The 18588-nt window shown below is 36.4% G+C and overlaps 2 protein-coding genes and 1 long non-coding RNA gene across 5 annotated transcripts in view; 1 reads left to right on the top strand and 2 right to left on the bottom strand.

Annotated features, from left to right (window-relative positions):
• Positions 1–18588, bottom strand: part of LOC110443640 (focadhesin-like) — a 364600-nt gene that overhangs the window by 178848 nt on the left and 167164 nt on the right. For all 3 annotated transcript variants that reach the window (XM_021487984.1, XM_021487985.1, XM_021487983.1), the window contains exons 3-4: positions 1848–1922; positions 353–507 (exon numbers count right to left, since the gene is read on the bottom strand). In XM_021487984.1, the coding sequence (XP_021343659.1) occupies positions 353–507; positions 1848–1922 (230 nt within the window). The remainder of the gene's footprint in view (positions 1–352; positions 508–1847; positions 1923–18588) is intronic.
• Positions 12573–14758, bottom strand: LOC110443643. The gene is made up of 2 exons (XM_021487989.1): positions 14527–14758; positions 12573–13345 (listed from the first exon to the last, which is right to left on the bottom strand). Exons 1-2 carry the CDS (start codon positions 14565–14567, stop codon positions 12928–12930), a joined length of 459 nt encoding a protein of 152 aa, XP_021343664.1. The 5' UTR covers positions 14568–14758; the 3' UTR covers positions 12573–12927.
• Positions 14785–16475, top strand: LOC110443644. Its single transcript, XR_002462138.1, has 2 exons — positions 14785–14891; positions 15447–16475. It is a non-coding gene; the product is annotated as an uncharacterized LOC110443644 (long non-coding RNA).

The following is an 18588-nucleotide window of genomic DNA, read 5'->3' as shown; positions in this document are numbered from 1 at the left end:
TCAAGCATATCCTAGAGTTCTATAAAGGAACAGGAAATGTCTGTGTGAGGCCGTCAAGCATATCCTAGAGTTCTATAAAGGAACAGGAAATGTCTGTGTGAGGCCATCAAGCATATCCTAGAGTTCTATAAAGGAACAAGAAATGTCTGTGTGAGGCCGTCAAGCATATTCTAGAGTTCTATAAAGGAACAGGAAATGTCTGTGTGAGGCCGTCAAGCATATCCAAGAGTTCTATAAAGGAACAGGAAATCACAGAAGTAGTAAGACAAACTTCAAACAGTCTCAAGCAGTGATTTCACTTGAAACACGTTAAAACTCTCCCAAAGTGTTCATAAGTCACTGTCTAGCTTACCTGGCCGACGGAACTTGGTTCAGGAGCCCATTGAGAATGAACAGGAAGTCGGCATTGCCGTCGGTTACCAAACGCACCAAGACCTGGCAGGCTGACCTTGAGATCACAGTCACCTCATCACCACAGTATTCCCAAAGAAGTTTTATCTCAACACACTGAAAGTAGTTCAAACATTTCTTTGATTAGCATAAATAAAGCATTTAAAATAAAACAAGAGGCCCAGAGGACCTGCAGCATTTACTTGGACCATTTACATTATGTGTAAGCTAAGGATAATATTTGCAGACCAAATGAGTCTAATCACTGAATAGTTTCTTGATCTAATACTTGACTGTTGGTCAAGCTTGTTTCTTTTTTAATCTCCAAAACAAAGCAAATTGCCAAGTATGACTTAAGTTCTAGATTCAAAGATACTGTCAAATGGTTTTTCTATATATTCAACCTTTGTGACCTTAGGTCAAACTATTTGATGAATTTGATAACTCTTCACGCCACACAATCAACAAAAATGTTTTAAAAGTTTGTTACTCAAAACAACATTTGCCTACATATGTCCGGGCCAGCTCTCAAAGATGAACTTTGACCTGAGCACAATACATTAGAAAACAGGTGCACGGATGGTCTTCACAGCATGTAAAACATCATGGCTCTGGACCTCACAACATAGGACATAATGTGATTAAAACTTTTCAACATATTTGACAATTAAGACCCCGACAGTAGGTCAAGGTAATTTGTGGAAACTAACACTCCACTCAAGTAATTACTTGCCAAGTATCACGACCTGGGTCTTTTAGTTTGTAAGAAGAAGTTTTCCAAAGAAAAATGTGTTTTGCATTTGATATATGCTGTTGGGTGGAAATAACGAGTATCTATTCTGAAATAAGAAATTGTGTTAACTGTAACAGCAAACATGGTATTAAGGTACCACCAGTATTCCTCCTGAGAACGACCTTGACTTTGGAAAGCAAAGCTGCAAAACCAAACACAACTTCTCCCAAAGTGTTAACAGTGGTGCTTTTATTGCTAAATGTATATGATCCTTCGAGCGAAACATTGGCTCTCTCCTAGTTATGACATAAGGTGCAGCTGTATTGCTTTTCAGATTTTATTGGGGTTTAAGAACAGGAAGGAAACAATTATCAAATTAAACACCCGCGTTAACAGATTAAACACCCGCGATAAAAGATTAAACACCCGCGGTAAGAAATTACCTGCAATTTACCTAACATGCATTATTTCAAACCCACATCAATCAAGAATTGAAAAACCTTGTAATCTGAGCTCATTTTCTTTTAAGTGCAAAGTAATTTACCATTCATGTACAATATCATTAGGGATCGTTTTTAATGATATTATTGAATGAATACGAAACGTGGGAGCAAAGAAAACATACTTCTTGTTTCTGATACTTTTTTTGAACAGATGAAGTGATTAATTAACTTTGAGACGGATTCCAGTAGCTTCAACATTTTCTACAAATTTTAGAACAAACCTCTGGTGTTTTAGAATCAATTCGTCCGAGTGTGGATGCTTTCTTCGTTATTTCGGTATAGAGTCTCCACACCGCCTGAAAGTAGAATAAATTGATATTTTTTTCATTGTGTTTTTAAATATGTTATAAAGACTATACTGAATGTCACTGCAGGACNCGGACGACGCGCCACGGCATAAGCTCACTTGGCACTTCCTGCCAGGTGAGCTAAAAATATGTTTGGAATACAGAGATTTTTGGTCACTGCAGGACCTAAAAAATATGTTTGGAATACAGAGATTATATTCTATTCACCAAGATTTAACAGCTTGATAATGCACAATCTAGCAGTTTGATGGAATTTACTGGAAGTTTTTTTCTTTCAAATTTACATTAGAATACAAGGAGGCCTACTTATATATAGATCTACAGTACCAAAGGTGGGGTTTTTTTTCCCTTTTTTTTACAATTCATTCTGTATAATTGTTCTTAATTTGAAAATAATCCAAAACTGACACATTTTCAACCACACCTGGCAGATTTGAAAACCCAACAGCTAGACACCTTCAGTATATAACCTTTACTGGACTAGCCATTCAAAATTCCTTGGAGTAATTTGAAAACAAACAATACAAACAGCTTACAATTGTTACACTTACAATAAAGTACAAAAGTTTCACCTGAAACGGAAGTTTCTTGTTATTGTTGATTTTTATAGGTTTCACAAACTGTAGCTCCCAAAATTTTCATAACAGAATTGTTGAAATTTGCTGTTTTGTAATTATCCACCAGGTGAGATTCTCTGTTTCTATTTATCATGTTGTATAAAGGAAAGCCACACGTTATTTCTCTTCAGCTTGATTTGATCAGTAGTCCCGACGTTTATGGAAAGTTACAGGGTCGGGTAATAAGCAACACTCAGAAACCAATACAAAATGCTGACTGTGTTACGGTAGCCATACTGAAGTTCTACTTATTTGACAGTTTTTACGCGTAATGCGCAGGTTATAATTATTATCTCGTCTGACTGCTAATCGCTCTGGACATACACTTGTAAACATCTTAAGTTGTTTCACTAATTGCTCAAGGTAAATGTTGATATCGTTTAAAACATATTCTGGTAAAAACACAATAAATCCTAAGGAAACATTTCATTCTTAATCTGTTCCAATTATGTTTCATGAAACAGGCATTACGTAAAGTTGACTGTTGCCAGAATTTCTACATCATTTCCTGGATATTTAAATCAAAACTGTCACATACATGTATCTTTTGGATACATTAAACATACATATATCTCACAGACGCATGCTTTTATTTATACAATTTTTAAGAGGGTAAAACAAAAGTGAATATTTAGGAAAAAATTGACATTCAAGTAACAGTTTATCATATTTCCAGAAGAGATAAAATTATAACTGGGCTTTAATAACAAGAGGCCCATGGGCCTAAACGGTCATCTGAGTCCTACAGTATTTATTTTTGCTGTTGAAATATGTACCAATTTGAGTACAAAATAGTTAAGTATAACTTTAACTTAAGTTTGTCAGGACCATGAGCTGATCATTCCTAGACCGAGTTTCAGTTAAATCGGCCTATTAGAACTTGTTTTTAAGTTTGAAATACTTTTTTCAAAATGGTATTGGATTTCTGATCGGCCGGAAAAATAACAACACTTTGTCAGGACATGAGTTGATCATTCCTACCAGGTTTCAGTTCAATTGGCCCAGCAGAACGACTTTAAGTTTGAAATAGTTTTTCAAAATGGCGGCGGTGTCGGCCATATTGGATTTCTGATCGACCCAAAAAATAACAACACTTTGTCAGGACCATGAGTTGATCATTCCTACAAAGTTTCAGTTCAATCGGCACAGTAGAACTTGACTTTAAGTTTGAAATAGTTTTTCAAAATGGCGGCCGTGTCGGCCATATTGGATTTCTGATCGACCCGAAAAATAACAACACTTTGTCAGGACCATGAGTCGATCATTCCTACCAGGTTTCATTTCAATCGGCCCAGCAGAACTTGACTCTAAGTTTGAAATAGTTTTTCAAAATGGCGTCCTTGGCGGCCATATTGGATTTCTGATCGACCCGAAAAATAACAACACTTGGTCAGGGAGATGTCAGTAACCTTCCCATGAAATATTAATGATATCCCTTTGAGCTAAAGCTCAGGTGACCTAAAAATTAAATTGTGACAACTTTGACGCAGATTTAAGTGTAATGTGTGTACTTTATAGCAGGAAATTTTTGCCCATTCAAATATCCTCCCTTCACCTGTAAAATCTACTTTTCCTAGAGTAAATTTTGCCCTTCACATGTAACCACTATATAAGATATAATGTATACTGCTATTCACTGATTTTGCTCTCATTGTGGAGTGCAAAAACATCAAATAACTTTTGCTGTTTTTGCACTCCACAATGAGAAACTACAGAAAAAAATATCTTTGTATACATTATATACATTCTTGTTTATAATGTTGCCCTTTTAAAAATTATTAGCAGTCTGCCATATACTAAAGAAATATAAATGCTATTCAAAAATGTCACACTTATATATCTTCTTCATATCTAAGGGACTCGTTTATCCATATGTACAACTTTTAACAAGAGGCCCAATGGGCCTGCATCGCTCACCTGGTATAAATCTCGCACTTGTAACCTTAAAAGTGATCTAAAATAAAGCTACAGGCAAAATATCAGTATTTATGATTAAAATTCATTCAAAAGACCCTGTTAATTTTTTTTTAAACATTTCACCCCTGTTATTGAAAGTCGAACAAAGTCATTATGTTGAACAAATTTTATAGCCTTTCATCTCAGGATGCAGCTTGCAAAGTATCAACATCCTGGGACCCATGGTTATTCAGAAGATTTTAAACAAATTTGACCCCTGTGACCTTGAATTTAAGTCAAAGTCATTCACTTTAACAAACATAGTAGTCCTTGATCCCAGCATGCTACTGACTAAATATCAACATCCTGAGCCTTTTGGTTATTCAGAACAAGTTGTTTAAATATTTTGAACATATTTGCTCCTTGTGACCTTGAATATGATTCAAGGTCATACATTTAAACAAACTTGGTAGCCCTTGATCCTAGTATGCTACTGACTAAATATCATCACCCTGGGCATTTTGGTTATTCAGAAGAAGTTGTTTAAAGTTTTTAACATATTTGACCCCTGTGACCTTGAATATGGGTGAAGGTCATTCATTTGAACAAACTTTGTAGCCCTTCATCTCAGCATGCTACTGGCCAAATATCATCACCCTGGGCATTTTGGTTATTCAGAAGAAGTTGTTTAAAGTTTTTAACATATTTGACGCCTGTGACCTTGAATATGGGTGAAGGTCATTCATTTGAACAAACTTTGTAGCCCTTTATCTCAGCATGCTACTGGCCAAATATCATCACCCTGGGCATTTTGGTTTTTCAGAAGAAGTTGTTTAAAGGTTTTTTAAGACAATAGACCCCTGTGACCTTGCATATAATTGAAGGTCATTCATTTGAACAAACTTGGTAGCCCTTTACCCAAGCATGCTACTGGCCAAATATCATATCCCTGGGCAGTTTAGTTATCGAGAAGAATGTGTTTAAAGTTTTTAACATATTTGACCCCTGTGACCTTGAAAATGGGTGAAGGTCATTAATTTTAACAAACTTTGTAGCCCTTCATTCCAGTTTGCTTCTGACCAAATATCGACACCCTAGGCCTTTCGGTTATTAAGAAGAAGTCATTTAAAGTAAAATATTGACACCAGACGACGGACGACGGACGACGGACGGACGGACGACGGACGACGCACCACCGCATAAGCTCACTTGGCACTTTGTGCCAGGTGAGCTAATAAATATATCTACGTGCCGAAACCTCCGTAAACCTGTATTTGTATCTACCCTTGCTTCACCCTTGCTCTAATTACCACAGGGTGTAATCAAAGGTTAGGTCAAGGATAAACAGCCTGATACACATCAAACGGAAAACCTTGAACACCAAGTGTGCACTGCCTGAAGGTCACCTGAAAGTTAAGCCTGAAGGTCGACTGATAGCTAAACAACCTTGATATTTCAATGTGTCCTTCAAATCGTATATATGCAGCCTCTGAGCACCGCCTGATAAGAAAATGGAAGTAAAGGGAAGAGTAGTAACTCCTGATGCCTGATCCCCATAAAGTATATTCTTCTTTTACCTAGGTGCCAACATGTCACTCAAACTTTCTGTAACAGTAATATGTGCCCAGACGACGGCCTGCTTAGCAGACTGAAACATGCTGGCAAACAGGCAAATGAAGAGTAGATTTTATGGAAGTCTTTTACTTTCATTCCTTCACTCTGTTCACTGTACTTTTGAGACAGCTCTGTATACATTAGTCCGAATTATTCTGACGTTTTATCGACTTTTTTTCATATCGGTCTGTCATCGATTAACGTCAGAACTCCGGCCCTCTATAATATGCGGGAAATATGCGACTCGCGCACAGAGCGCACTTCAAACTGATATTTTAGAAACAAATCGTCACTTTCACACACATGTTGCACATGGATCGAAAGATCTATTCTTTATGTACAAGATGAACATACATAGCATGCCTCAAACAACCAATACAATCACTAAAAACATATTTTTTCAAACTTACTCTGTTTTACTCTAGTTTTTTGATATCCCTGCCCTCTAATGCCACGTGACTAAAATCTCGCCGGCCCACGTCATAATGTTGGGAAATATCTTCCGTAACGCGAGATCTCGTCAAGTCATGTGACATTGCTCATGGCCTAATTTCCATTAAAAACATGGGTTGGTATAGAAAACGTTGGAAAATACTTTTCGTAATGATCTTTGAAACATGTTATTGATACCATCTTGTGCATAAAGAATAGATCTTTTTTCGATCCATGTGCGACATATGTTTGAAAGTGACGATTTGTTTCTAAAATATCAGTTTGAAGTGCGCTCCGGGCTCGGGTCGCATATTTCCCGCATATTATAAAGGGTCGGAGATCTGACGTTAATCGACGACAGACCGATATGAAAAAAGTCGATAAAACGTCAGAATAATTCGGACTATGTATACATAAGGTGTCCCCCTGAACTGAGAAGATGATCTATAACATATATTACTTATTAATAGGAACTAAATTTATCGACAATTTCCCTGGCAATATGTGACATATGAAACATAGAAAATGTCTGTAAGAAACGAATGCCCCATCTTTCATTCAAGCCTACGCGGGGCAGGCGCCAGGTAGTGGCTGCTGTTCGGTGTTTTTTTCACCGGGGAACTTCGGCTTTCCTCCACCACCAAATCTTGACATGTCCTTAAAACCTAACCTATCCTTTTTCATGTAAATAAGTGTCACTGGTTAAAACAATTCTATAAATAGTAATGATGACCTTGGTCTTGACCTTTGGTTTTTCATTCAAGGTATTCTAATACTTCACCTTTGTATTCAAGTTTAATCAAAATCTTTTAAGAAAATTAGTGAAGTCTCTAGAGCTATGACACTGAATTGGAACAGATGAGACAAATATAGCTTACACTATACAATGTATATATCTCTACCTCCCCATCCTAAAACAGTGGGGGCACAATTATTTAATCTTATGATCTCCCCTCCTCCAATCATTTCAATATTTCATTTACGAAGTGGCATGAGATATGTCAATGAAAATTTCATCGATATTTTTGCTGTTTTTGAGGAATATATATACCTTAATTTGCATCAAAATAGCCCAGAAAAATCATGTTATCTATGACAGAAAAAAAGTGATACATTTCTGCAAGAACTCATAAATGTGTCAAAATGTGTGGTCCGAACAGTTCATGTGCACCGCGGATGTAGACGATTATATCATTGTAGATTACAGCCACAGTAGGTGTCTTTGTGAGGAGCTTCTGCTATTGTTTAGGGAAGTCTTGGCAGGGAATACCTTACAAGCCACAGGAAAGTCCGGCTCACATCTAGTCAAGTATTTCCTGTTATGAATACAAACTACGGAGATAAGTTTGTGATGTCCCCATGGAAACCAGGGATGGTGGGTTTATTATCGATACTGTTTTTCTGTCTGAGATGGAGACCGAAGCTGTTATCTTTGTAATAGTGAAGATGTTGATACAAAGGAAGTGGGTGTTTTCTGTTTGATGATATATTTCAGGGAAAGCCCTCACCGACTTCAGAAAACACATTTTCTTTGTATTGTTGTAAGGCACAGATGCTAGCGTCATATCTGATCTTTGCTGATACTGTTTAATTCATGGTACTCGGTCCAGACCCAAACGCCAAATAATATAACAAGATCATAGAGGTCAAGGTCAATTAATTGAGGTGACACAAATTCTTTGTGCTGTATTTAGTAACAGAGGTCAAGGTCACTTGTGTGAGCATGGTTAAGCTGTAGATCAAGGTTACTTGTGTGAGCATGGTTAAGCTGTAGTATCAAGTCCAGAATTGATCTGAACAAAAAAAGTATTGAGGTCACAGATGTCAAGGTTGCTCAAAGGTCAAGAAACATGCTGCCAGCTGCAGCACTTATTATTAGTTAACTTATCATACAATGTTTTAGGAATAGAACCATATTATTTAGAAATATCTTATAAAGTTTTGAAAAATCTACCAATAAATATTTTGAAATCTCCACCAATTGGTTGTTTGAGATTCCTCATAATAAAATTTTGAATTAATCTTCTGAAACCTCTGCCGACTCATTGTTCAAAATCTTTATTTGGCTGTTTTAGAAGTATCTCAATGAATGTTTTGAAATCGATACCATTTAATGTTTTGAAGCCTTCTAAATAAATAGTTTCTCTGCAAATTTTTTGTTTCAAATGTATCGCAAAGACGTTTCTTTCAAAATCAATGTTTTGAAGTGTCGTTCCATTCGGTATTGTTTTTATTGTACCGTTGATAACGGCTAGATGTCCTCACCGATTCTGAAGGATAGAAGCCAAATAAATGTGACGCCATCTGATCCAGCTGGTATCACACCGATACTATTTAACCCTCTAAAGAATCACACCAAAGCCAGTCAAATAAGATTGTAAAACAATACAGACGCCTTTTGTCTGTGGTCTTAATTTGATAGGTGCTTGATTGACGCATTTAAGCTACGTTTTACTTCCTCCGTCATTGTTATGACCAGTTTAAGGTTGAATACCTATAAATCAAGTCATACTGGGTTTTCTTTATTTATAATTCACATTCAAAGTAGTCCCCAAAGAGTCCAGATGACATTTGTTTGAACATCAGATTGCAGAAATATCTACAATAAGACATTTGCCACTAGGCAATTTGCTGAATTACGGAAACAGGTTAAAAGTCGATGGAATGCAACTTATTTTTACGAGTCTATTTAAAACTCCACTAAAGAAAAGGAAAGAAATTTTTGTCAGAATTTATTGGTTTAATTTTGTTCTTAATGTTTAGCTCCCAGCTTTTATTGTTAAGTCACTACATTTTATTTCTTCATGTATATAACATTTTTGAAAAAAAGTTCACAAAATATTTCAGTGAAAATTAGTAAAAAAATATATAAGTATTTTCAATTATTAAACCAATCAAGACATTAAATATAACTGTAGCCATCATTAAGTTACCAAATAACTATAACAGTCATTTTTAATTACTATCAAAGTTATTAACCCTTTCATCCCTATGTAACTTTAGTAGACTCTACCATGCATTGATCTGGATGAGTCCATTATGGTCTACAGTGGTGAAAGGGTTAATACTTTCACTTTGATAACAGTTAATGGTTTGGTTTGTGTGTGTGTCCTATTAACAGCTATGGTCATTGAAGGACGTGCCAGGTTTTGGTGGTACCCTCAGGAAAACCACCGACCTTTGGCCAGTACCGCTGGCGAGTGATGCACGTAGGCCTCAAACCCGTGACCAAGAGGTGATCGAGGTCTTGTGATCGTAGACGGTCAGAAGCTGTACAACCACTCGGCGGCTTACACTATAATCATACCGATATTTCGGACCTGAATTCTTTTAGGCTATTTTTAGAGACTTCTTTTCTAAGGGTTCCAGGACAAACTGATTTAAGGATCTCAGTACCACTGACAAAAACTGAAACTACCCAAAGGTAACCGACTTTTCTGGCATGACAATAGCTTTGATAGATAATGTTGTACATAGGGTGATGGCAACAAATCTGTTGACAAAATAGAAACAAGGACATTGGCATTGTGGCCCTGAAATGGAGTCTATAGAAGCTTGAACATGGATCATAAGACAGGGAAGGATGGACACACACACACACACCTTCTCAAAACAGAGGTGGATTGGGGGCATAGAAGTTATCAGACTTGGCATGCGAATACCAAGAATTACAAATTCAAATTGTAAAAAAATCTTCCTTTTCCTTTTAAACCAAATTAAAACAGATAATACTTACTGGTCCATTATTTTGAGTCTAGTCTCCTCAATGAACTCATTCCAGCCTTTTATGATCAGTGTTTCTACATTAGATTTCAACAAAACAGTAATCCATATTTTTTATCGAGAGAATTTAATGAGCGGATTGTTTAATTAAAAGCTCTATCCTGAACTATCACTGTTATAATTCCATCTTACCCTTTGGATTACTGCAGCAGTGAGCAATGTGCAATCTTTTGATTCAATATAATTTCTGTTCAATCACCATCCAAATCAAGGTCAAACCGATTCATTTGTTCAAAACAATTTTCAAAATTTTTGATATAACATTATCGGCTCTAATCTATTGTCCTGACTTGCACATTCAGGTAATTTTGTCTATCGTATATCTGTATTTTACGGTGATAATAAGCCGAGCGGAATAAGTAGTATGAATTTATTCCTGGATCTTACCCAATATACAACATAATTAGTTTGCATACAGATGAAATTCTATAAAATCTGTTCTAAAAGCCTGGAGCGGGCTTATTATCGAGCAATACAGCCATGGGGTTGGCTTAATAGCATGCATCACAACGTATAATTATCACAAATCAAATATCTTAAAGCGATCTTGGATCACCTTATTTAACTTGTTTAACTTGGAGGCACGGTTGTCTAGTGGTAGAACGCCCGAGCTCTTGACTGAAGGGTTGCAGGTTCAAGTCGGAGCATGGCACTGTGATGTTTCTTTGAGCGAGATATTTTATTCCACTTGTTCCAGTCTGCTTAGCTATAAATGAGTACGTGGTTGGGCAGTGCTAGAATTGTTGAATGCTAGCTGTGAGCACCGAAATGGTAGCACCGGCATTATGCTCCCCAGGGAGTTGAGAAAGATGTTGGCTGGTTGCAAAGGCCCTAGCTATAACCACAGATGATAATTTGTGAACCGCTTTGAGACGACCTACGAATTTGAACTAGGTTGTGATAAAGCGGTATATAAGAACCACAAATTATTATCATTATTATTCATTTATCTATGGGAGGCAGTTCTCAGGCATCTTGAGGAAAAAAACAAGAAACAAAAAAGAACCGTCATTTTATGTGTCAATCTCACGGATGTTCTCAGTTATTACTGTTTCAATGCCAAGGAACAGGTCAAGACATTCGTTTTTATCGAAAGGCCGTGCATAGCATACAACATTTGATATGTCAGTCCTTTCTAGCTACCATAACTTAATCCTAAGCGCTTTACAATACATAGCTATGCAATTCATACAATATATTAATCATTTGAAGCGCCGCAGTCAGGCCGAGTGGTATAGACACTTGACCGTCTACGATCACTTGCCTCCACCTCTGGATCAGAGGTTCGAGTCCTTCATCCCCTGCGAGAGGGTATTCATGAAATCATGAATGGTCATGAACAATTCATGAACATTCATGAATACAGACAGTTTCAAATTCATGAATACTTATTCATGAATATTCATCAACCTGCTTTCATGCATTCTTCATGAACTTTTATGAATAATTAATAAATTCACAAACATGCATGACTCTGCATGAAGTTTGTGATTATGAATTATTCATGGACTTTTATGCACAGCAAAAATTCATTAAAATTCATCAGAATTCATGAAAGGCATATCCTTGAGAAATCATGAACTTTGATGAATTTAAATGAATAATGCAAATTCATTAAAATTCATCAAAATTTCTTAAAGATTGACTGAGCAGAAATCATGAACTTTGATGAATATTTCAAATACACAAAATTCACTATTATTCATGAAATTATGAATGATGAGAAAACTCAGTATCCTCAGAAACCATTTTTTTTCTTGTGGTTATTTCAACTCCATGTCCATTTTGCATGAATGTATATAATAATGTAAATATATATAATATATAAATATAATTGCCAATTTTGCAGGAAGTATACATAAATTATATTATGGAGTTCCATCTGTATTGATTTTATTGACTTTGGGAAGCACTGTAATTACTGGGAGCAGCGGTGGCTCAGTCAGTTGTTAAGGTCACAGACTACAAATCACATGCTTCTCACCTCCTTATGTATATATATATATATATACATATTGAAAATAACACTGGAATTTCAGTGAGATTCCACTGGAATGAAATATTTCAGTGGAATACCACTGGAATTCCAGAGAAGAAAACAAAAATCCTGTGGAATTCCAGTGAAGCAAAAAAATACAAGTAGAATTCCACTGGAAAAAAATCACTGGAATTATATTTCTACTGGAATATTAATTCCAATGGAACTATAACTCCTCTGACAATCCATGCAGAGGTGATGAGATCTGAAATACATTTTGCATGAAGTGGTATTAACTAGAAAAAATGGAACAATACATCAGTTTAACAATTTTTTAATAGATATATTACCCTTTACAAAGACAATTGTAGGCTAGCTATTAACGTACATGAGTTTATACAAAATATGACTATGTTAAGTCAGTTATGTTCAAGTGTTTAACACTTATGAATGTGAGATTTGGTGTTATTTGGACTAAGATGAACTTCTTTCCTAGTCTACTGCAATGAACTAATACAGTGTCTCCAGTCAACTAGTTCAAAAACATGAATGCAGAGTGATTTTTCAGCATGCTCCTTTAACACGGGCATGGTAATGGCATTTTTCAAATTCTGACTCAATATGTCCCAGACTTGCAAGGACATTCAGAGATATTGGCACAGCTGGTAAAAAGTCATCCTGGCAGTTCATTATTTTCATTATTGTTTTGTATATTGTCTTTGTCATTGTGTATTATTTTCTGCACCTGAAGATTTTGTGTAAACGCTGCTTTGCTCATTGATGGATGGGACACAAACCTATGAAACTGATAGCACAGCCATTCAAGTTTAGTCATAGTATCAGAATTAGGAATTTTGTTGACTGCTAATTCTGAGTTGAATACAGTGAAGTCATAAGAACTACACCAGTCACAATTCATTTCCTTTTGGTTCTCATCTTCGGAATCACTGTTGGCCTCTGAATCATCCTGTTCAGGATCTGTCATCTCCTGATCAGATTCTGAGTATATTGAACCCTGGTCTTCATGCCAATTGGCCATATCCTCTAGATCTTGGTTTAATTTATCATCAGAGCTTGTCTCTGAATCTGATCTGAAATATATAATTTGTATGATATACTGAACACGCCAATTACCAATTAATTATCATCTACCATATTTATCCTTCAATAAGCCCAGGGAGCAAGTGTAAAATATTGGGTGGTCTAATTGCAGACATATATATATTACACGCTACATGTATATATAGGGAAATGAATTAAAAAATAATGAAATTCATAATGATATTGGGGGGAGGGTGTTATTACCTGCAGGCATGGGCTTATTGCGGATGGAACTATTGTTTATTGAAGACCAAATTCAGAATTGTTTCCAGCTTGGTTTACAATGTTTAACATCCTTAGTAAATAGTCGGGTAGTTCAAGGATGTCAAGCCATTTCTAAATTTGAGACTAGTGTATTTTGAAGTTTGTTTAATGACATCAGTTAGTCACCGACAAAGCGGGACACCTGAACAGGAAAGATCATGAACCTTCACACTTTTATAAACTGAAAGCGAGATGAGATCTTTGAGATCAGGGAGTTCTATATGAGGTAATTGACAAGATAGCTAATTATCTCAGGGCCGCAATTAATATTTACTAAAGAAATTGTTGTCCAATGTTTACCAGTAAATACTGGCATGGCTGGTAAGTTGACAGTATATTTACTGGTAATTAACATTGGACATAAACATTTTCAGTCAACATTGCTCAGAATAATTCCAACTGCCAGTTGCAGTAAAAATAATAATCTAAACATTTTATTTAGATCATAGATCATGAACAGGATTTTTTTTTTATTTTTTCGTTATGTAAAGTACAAGTATTAGTTCACAATTGGTACAATATTATACAACATAATCCTCAAAAACGAAGAGATACTTGACTTCGATTATACCCAGGATTTTACCGTCGCCATGCGGTGAAAATAATCACAAGCATTTAAAATTCTGACAGTAAATTGAGATATTTATCATTTCAAGATAACAGTATTACTATCGATAGTAATTGACTTAATCGTCCATATTCCTTTATAAGATTTAACGTTAGGTCTGTCAATTTACTGTCAGAATTTCGAACGCCTGTGAAATATTCGGTGACTTAGTGGCACAAAACAGCGACACGCCTACACCTCTGGACTTTTTACAAAAACTTTTAATTGAAATAACTACGGAAACAACATGGCATTGCTCCTTAAGTTAATTTAATCAACGTATGATGGCCTTAGTCTTACCTAGTGTGCGAAAATCCAGGGGAAACTGGAGTTGTTGACATGCTGTCGGGCGAATGTTCAAACTCCAATTCCTATCCATTGTTTGCATCGCCGTCATTGAGATGAAGCCCGTATCTTTTTATATGTGTTTTAATCTTCCTTTCATCGATTGGTGTGCCTGTTTATCGACAGACAAAGTTACATGGTCTTTTTTCGCACCGAAGTCATTCCATGCCATATTTTTATAAATTGACTTCCGGTAGGATCGGAGCGAATAGAGGAATTATTCTGATTGGACGAAATTAATCCCGCGCCAAATACGCTTCAGAAGAAAGTGGAGATGGAGAAATTTTCGAAAGACGGCAGGAAGGTTATCGAAGCCGAAGGTAAGAATCTGATTGGGATTTTATGAAATACTTGTATGAAATGTTAAAACTATGTGTAATTATGTGAAACCAGTCTGTGATCATGATGTTACAACGGTTTACATTGGCAACAACTCATCTGATTCGTCATATTACGGACTTATATAATCTAATCTAATTCCGTGGTCATATTTACCGTGCGGGTTTAGCAATGATATCGATACTGAAAATTATACGTTAGAAAACAGAATTGAATATATTACTGAGTGCTAATGGTTACTGCGTCCAAATTACCAAACGTGTGTGCGTGTGCACCCAATCCCACCCTGCCGAATTTGAAGTTTACAGTATGAATGCACCTCTTGAGATAGTTCTTAACTTGTATGAAATTTGCAGATAGATAATATATAATTTCAATAAAAATTACTGTCCCACTTGTGTGATATCAAAGCCCCCCCCCCCCCCAAAAAATAAGGTTGATGTACAGGGGCTTTGAAAATACAGGTAGGCCTATATACTAATTTCTACAGTATTTTATAAGATAAATGAAAAATTATTAACTTTTTTCTTATTCAGAAAATGGGATTACTCCTAAAATTTACTGACGCGGACATCAGAGATGCATTCGATTGCTTGATGGATCGTTTTGAAGTGTGCCAGATACAGAGTCGTCATGCTTTGCTGACATCGACACAAACAGGCAGTATTATTAGCAGCCAGAACCTGAAGATGTAAGCTTTAGTGCAAGATCTTCAAATGATAATTAAAGCATATGTGTACAAGCTCAGAAGATAACACCAGCCTGCAGGATGACAGTGATGTGTAAAATGTCCCAAGATATACAGCGAAAGATTTGCTATTGAAAAAGGATAAAAGAGGAATACCTAAAGCACCACAACAGTTTTTCAGCAATCTCATGCAAGATGCGGCAGACACGTACTGGCAATATTTAAAAAAAAGATCTCCCCTTGCACCAAATATTCTTGGAAAATAACAACGGTTTTTTAAAAATGTATTATCAGTGACACCTCAATTAAGCAGACATACAAAGAGGTATGGCAAATACTAGGAATAATTTTGCAAAACAAAAGAGAATATCTTTTAGATAAAAGTTTAGGCAAAAGAAGTTCTACCAAGAAAAATGACAACAGTAATAATTGGAACGTACAGTGTGGAGCTTGCAATTGGAAATAAAGTGTTTGTTACTGACAAAACAAAAACTTAATGGTGAAGGAATTATTATTTCCGATCCTAATTCCAAATTTGTTTAAAAAGCTTTGAACAAACTCAGTGATTTAGACGAAATAGAAGACGAACATTTCGAACTTCAAACACCATCAATTGTTACATGGAGAATGGATAGACTCGCAATAAGTAGACCGGGTAAAAAGTGTGCAAGTTCTACAACGAGGAAACCAGCATGTATTTGCATATACAATACAGATAAATTTCAAGAGTTTTGGGAAACCTGTATTCTACAACTCTAACCTAATAATGTCAGCTGTATCATATTCTTGAAACCACACAGACCATATGTGAACCATGCATCCATATTTCATATTTAACAATGCTAAATATGTAGCAGTAAAAACTTTTGCAAATATATATGTTATTCAACTGTCATTTTTTCATGTTTAAAAGATATTTGTGACGTTACTTGCATTATTTCTAACTTTAAACACAGCATGAATGATTATATATACCGTCATAACTGTAAATTCAGAATCTATTGAATGTCCATTATTATTGTTATCTTCATATAAGTGATTCCAATTTGAATTTCAGTGACCACTGGCTAGGTATTTCAGTGGAAATACCACTGGAATCCACTGGGCAATTTGGCCACAAATTCCAGGTCAAATTGCTGGTGGAATCCAGTGGTATTTCCTCTGGTATCCAAGTGGAATTCCATTGTTTATTTTCATATGGTATTAGACTTTCATGAACTTTCATGAAAGTTCATGAAATGTGGTAATTTGTACATGTTCATGAATGTTCATGAATATTTCAAGCATTTTCAATTCATGAACTTAAAATGGGACGTTTTCTTCATGAACATTCATGAACATTCATGAATTGTTGCCATTTTTCATGAATGTTCATGAATTCATATATTCATGAATATTCATGATTTTATATTCATGAAAGTTCATGATTTTACATTCATGAATATTCATGAATATTCATGAATTTATATTCATGAATTTTCATGAAATATTTTGCTCAAGATTATTCATGAAGTTTTAAGTTCATGAATTTCATGAAAATATTCATGAACAAATCAAGAACATTCATGAATATTATTCATGAATATTTCATGAACTGTTCATGAATTTTCATGAATTATTCATAATCATTTCGCAGGGGATGGGACAGATATTGGCTGCAGGTCGGTGGTTTTCCTCGTGCACACCAGTTTTCCTCCACAATCAATATCTGGTGCATCAGTAAATGATCATAGCTGTTAACAGGTCATAAAACACAAAGCAAAATAATTTTGAGGAATTCACACTTAGGTGTCCATATCAGGTACTTACTACTAATCCTTATGCCATCTGGCTAGTATTTCCATGTGTGTATACGTGGGAGTGTGTGTATACGTGGGAGTGTGTGTATACGCGGTAGTGTTACGCGGGAACGTGTGTATACGCGGGAGTGTTACGTGGGAGTGTGTGTATACGTGGGAGTGTGTGTGTACGCGGGAGTGTGTGTATACGTGGGAGTGTGTGTATATGTGGGAGTGTGTGTATATGTGGGAGTGTGTGTATACGTGGGAGTGTGTGTATACGTGGTAGTGTTACGCGGGAACGTGTGTATACGCGGGAGTTTTACGTGGGAGTGTGTGTATACGTGGGAGTGTGTGTATACGTGGTAGTGTTACGCGGGAACGTGTGTATACGCAGGAGTGTTACGCGGGAGTGTGTGTATACGCGGGAGTGTGTGTATACGCGGGAGTGTGTGTATACGTGGGAGTGTGTGTATACGTGGGAGTGTTACGTGGGAGTGTGTGTATACGTGGGAGTGTGTGTATATGCGGGAGTGTGTGTATACGCGGGAGTGTGTGTATACGCGGGAGTGTTACGCGGGAGTGTGTGTATACGCGGGAGTGTTACGCGGGAGTGTGTGTATACGCGGGAGTGTTACGCGGGAGTATGTGTATACGCGGGAGTGTGTGTATACGCGGGAGTGTTACACGGGAGTGTGTGTATACACGGGAGTGTGTGTTGGAGATGTAAATTGGTCCGTTTTGCAGTGGGACAGTATTTCCCTTGTTTGTTTGTTTGTTTGTATGGTTTTACATCTGCTTAACTATCAAGTAGTTGGGTTATCCAGCAGACGAATACTGCTTCCAACTGCATTTTTAGTTCTCTGAGCTATTTTATTTAGCTATGGATCTAAAATTTGTAGTCTGTGTGTTTGTGGTCTAACTGTGTGTTTGTGGTGTATATTGTGATGTGTGATTGAAGGTTTGATACAATTGTGGTTTAATTTTCTTAACAAGAGGCCCAGAGGGCCTGTATCGCTCACCTGGATACCTAAGCAATCATGGCAAACTATTCTCCAAATGAGATCAAGGGAATATGCCAGACCCCAAGGCCAATCCTTGTAGCATAGCTATATTAGATTTTTCATGCCCAGCAATTTTATGTATGGTTATGGGGTGGGGATCTCAACTGTTTCCAAGCTTTGACTCAGAAACTAGGTCCCTAGAGTTGTG

Source organism: Mizuhopecten yessoensis, unplaced genomic scaffold, assembly GCF_002113885.1.
Source record: "Mizuhopecten yessoensis strain PY_sf001 unplaced genomic scaffold, ASM211388v2 scaffold716355, whole genome shotgun sequence".
Classification (NCBI taxonomy): domain Eukaryota; kingdom Metazoa; phylum Mollusca; class Bivalvia; order Pectinida; family Pectinidae; genus Mizuhopecten; species Mizuhopecten yessoensis.
Note: the sequence above shows the minus strand (reverse complement) of the source record. Positions and strands in the feature narration are given on the sequence as shown.

Coding starts and splice junctions, on each gene's coding strand:
- LOC110443643 (XM_021487989.1), bottom strand. CDS start 14,567: ATGTCAACAACTCCAGTTTCCCCTGGATTTTCGCACACTAG. Junction 13,346..14,526: donor CCTGGATTTTCGCACACTAG/GTAAGACTAAGG, acceptor TATATATTTCAG/ATCAGATTCAGAGACAAGCT.